The following is a 3,601-nucleotide window of genomic DNA, read 5'->3' as shown; positions in this document are numbered from 1 at the left end:
AAAGCGATTTCCTTAAGCACATAATTATATGTTTATTTCCCTAAGGAACTCTTGAGGCAGAGGAGACTTGCTTAAATTATGGGGAGGGAACTGCACACAGGGCTTTAATGGGGTTAGAAAAATTTTCTGTCTCCTTCCAAGGAGCCTTGGGAGGAAGGTAAGAGCAGAATCTGCTCTGGAAGTGAAGAGGATATGAGGAGGAACAGACCTCAGAAAGGGTGAGGGCGGGTCCTAGGGCCCAGCCAATCAGTGCTGGTGAGGAGACGCAACTCTGGGCGCAGCTGCCGCCTCCCATTTCCTCCCTGTGTGGGTAAGCTCTGCCTTGAACGACAATGGCGGAGGAAATGCGCCTTTCGCTCTCTTCCTGAACCGTGCCCTCCTCAGGAAAACGTTACATAGACACGCACACACCCTGTGTGTGGTGGGTGGTCTGGCTTGCATCATGGGCAGGTGTGGGAGTGGCAGGGTGGGTGGCGCTTTTGGTGGGAGGAAGTCCACTAAAAGGAAGGCCTTCCTTTTTCCTCCATCACAGGCTGAATGCCTGGAACTTTTGAGTTTCTTCTCTTTGGCTGATTTATTTTCCCTGGGAGGGCTAGATAGAATCCAGGGAAATAGTTAAGGAGTGCATACCCCACATGAGATACAGAAAGGATTCTGGGTGAGTGCAGCTTCCATTTCTATCTTAACTAAGCCTTTTGTGTAAGCTGGATAATGTGCAGTTAGGGGCAGCAGAGGATGGAGAAAGAAGTCCTGGGGAGGGGATGGCAGAGGCACAGCTCTGGCCTTCGATGCGAGAGATGGAGGCTATAGGGGAACTCTTGCCTACTCTGTCCTGTGCTTGGAATAGCAGAGATGGCCTTTAGCATCCATCATGTGGGAATGGACTATCACTGTCATTACCCATCTTCTCCAGAAAGGCCAGGCCCCTGAGAATAGGAACATGTCTCACTTTGCTGAGTCACTTCTCCTCTAACAGGCACACCAAGTTCACACAGGCACTCGATGTGTATCTCAGGGTGAATTTCCCTCATTCAGCTCAGCCTATATGGCAGAAGACAGGGCAAGAGTTCAGACTGACATTATACAAGAGTCCATTGGGCTCATGTACGATGTTCACCGCATCTCTCAGAGAGTCCCAAGTGTGGCGCTAACCTGGGAAAGACAGCCAAAAGTCATAGCCCCGGAGTTATTTATTTGATTATTTAATATCCACTTTGTATAACCACCAAGATGCAGTTCCGGCATTCCTGGGCCTGAGGTTGGGGATGACACAGGGGCTGGAGGTAACAGATGAGCCGAGTGTATCTAAGGCTGGTAAGAGTGGCCAGCTCTGGGGGGAGACAGGGAAGGAGGGAGTGTGGAAGGAGATTTGTGACATCCAAGTCTTCTGTACCCTGAGAGAACAAAGGTGACACCAACAAGGGCACCCCTGGTGTGGCAGTGTAGGGCCCTGAGACTGTTGGAAGCTGGGTGGCCGTAGACTGGGAGCTCTCTTTCATTGACCAGTTCTCCAGAAACCCTAAGACCAGGGGTCAGCACCTAGAATTTCAGCATCTTCAAGGAGACAAAGGTGTGTGTTGCAGTCCTGGCCCATACTTCTATTTTCCAGAATTGTGACCATAAGCCTTTCCGAGCTCTAGTCACCCCATCCAAAGAACAGAATGGTTTTTATATTTTCTATGACCCAGGGCTACATGGAGTTGATGTATTGGGAGTGCTATGTAAATTCTATGTAGCGTAAATGAGTTCTAATTAGATATTAACTCATATTCATGGGGTCTCAGCCACTCTGTCAATCAGGTTATGGCTTCAGGGAAAGACTACTTCTGTCCAGCGGGAGGCAAAGGGAGCTGAACGATGCAGGTACTTTAGCCCACTTCCCTTCCTCCCTGGCCACATTTCCCATCTGCAGCAGGAGAGCGGGTGAATCTCTTATTTTGTTCGCTGGTAGAACTGAAAAACGGCTTTCTCTTGTTCATAGGTCTCAATGGATCCTGGCCGCAGGCGCCGAATCTCAGCGATAGCATCTCCTGCAGCCAAGCCCTGCTCCTTCACCAGGTAGCAGGCCAGCATGGTACCAGTGCGGCCAAAGCCCAGGGCGCAGTGCACTCCAACAGCCTGTCAAGAGGAAATTCATGGAGTCCAGTGCCCTCCCGCACCGTCTCCTGGCCCCACTGAAAGGTATCGTTCTTCCCCCAAATTGCAGGCCCTCAGAGGACAAGTGACCTCAAAGCCATTGAGGACTGTCCTTGCATCTGGGTGACTAGGAGGCCTCTGAAGTGGCTGGCTCCCAAGTTGGGCTCTCAGCCTGCATCGCTTGCCCTTTCTACCTGTGTTGTCCGGTACACAACATCCAGCCACCTGTGGTGGTATTTTCACCTGAAATGTGTTAGTCCAAACTGAGATGGGGTGTAAAATATTTACCAGACTCTGAAGATGTGACATGTGAAGAAGACTGGAAATGCCTTATTAATTAATAATTTATTTCATATCGAGTCTATGTTGAAATAATATTTTTGACTTATTGGATTAGTAGCAAAAAATAACTCCATCTGCTTCTTTTCGTTTTTTTTTTAAAAAAAACGTAGCTGCTAGTAAAATTTAAAATTATAAGTGTATCTCCATGACATATGGCCCTTAGAAAATGACCAGAATCCTGGCATCACCTTCCCTCCCTTCTAGCAGCACAGTTGTCTCTCTCTGGTCAGTGGGTGGGTTCCATCTAACTCCAGCCCAGCCCGGCCCCACCTGGCCCCGCCCCATCCATTCTCGCCCCGCCCACAGCCTCTCCTTTCCCCTTCTGACTCCACCCTCCCTCCAGGCCCCGCCCACTCAGTTCATTCCAGGCCCCACCCTCTTGCTTTGGCTCACACTTCCTGACCTCTCCCCTGGCGTTGGCCTCGTCCACGATCTTCACAAATTGGTCGATCTGTTCCGGGGCCGGCGGGCAGAAGTCAGGGATGCGCAGCCGGTGCAGCGTGAGGCCCGGACAGCTGTCGCTGTGAGGGGGTCCACGCTCCGTCAGGGACACTAGGTGCCTCACGCCCAGGTCCAGCAGGAACTGGTAGTGCGCAGGAAGCCGCGGCAGTGCCAGCCCGGCTAGCCGGCCCGGGAGCACCCAGGAGAAGTTGGGGGGCTGCACGCCCATCGCGGGGGGAGGGCACTCAGGGTGAGGCTGGCCTTTGCTTTTCCGCCTTTACGACCTGGTCACCCCCTGGGGCTGGCTTCTGGTCCTTGCTCTGCACTTGCCCCAGCCACGTGGTCCCTTGGGGCCCGCCCCCGTGACGCTCCCCTCCGCCCTGGGTTGGCTGAGCGGTGGGGGCGGGGCTAAGGCGGCTCCTTGTCTAGCAGAAGTTCTGTGGTCGGGAGCCGGGCCCTTGTGGATAGGTTGGATAATCAACAACAAGCTCGATCTTTGCAGCTGGGAGCGAATACAGGAAGGAAACCTGGGACAAATTAATTGCTCCTGGAGATAAAACAGCCTAGGGCCGGGCTCTGCTGCTCCCTGGTGGTGTGCTGTAGTTACTGCACCGTGGGCCAGCTGCCCCTGTCTCTTCTCTTCAGGGCATAATCGCCACTGTTTATGCACAAGGGTTTAAAT

The 3,601-nt window shown here is 52.6% G+C and overlaps 1 protein-coding gene across 1 annotated transcript; it reads right to left on the bottom strand.

The window, feature by feature from the left end:
- Positions 1-1,185: 1,185 nt before the first annotated feature.
- On the bottom strand, positions 1,186-3,258 carry Dusp23 (dual specificity phosphatase 23). Its single transcript, XM_057770277.1, has 2 exons — positions 2,882-3,258; positions 1,186-2,118 (listed from the first exon to the last, which is right to left on the bottom strand). Exons 1-2 carry the CDS (start codon positions 3,146-3,148, stop codon positions 1,933-1,935), a joined length of 453 nt encoding a protein of 150 aa, XP_057626260.1. The 5' UTR covers positions 3,149-3,258; the 3' UTR covers positions 1,186-1,932.
- Positions 3,259-3,601: the final 343 nt, after the last annotated feature.

The sequence above is a fragment of the Chionomys nivalis genome, chromosome 5 (assembly GCF_950005125.1).
Source record: "Chionomys nivalis chromosome 5, mChiNiv1.1, whole genome shotgun sequence".
Classification (NCBI taxonomy): Eukaryota; Metazoa; Chordata; class Mammalia; order Rodentia; family Cricetidae; genus Chionomys; species Chionomys nivalis.
Note: the sequence above shows the minus strand (reverse complement) of the source record. Positions and strands in the feature narration are given on the sequence as shown.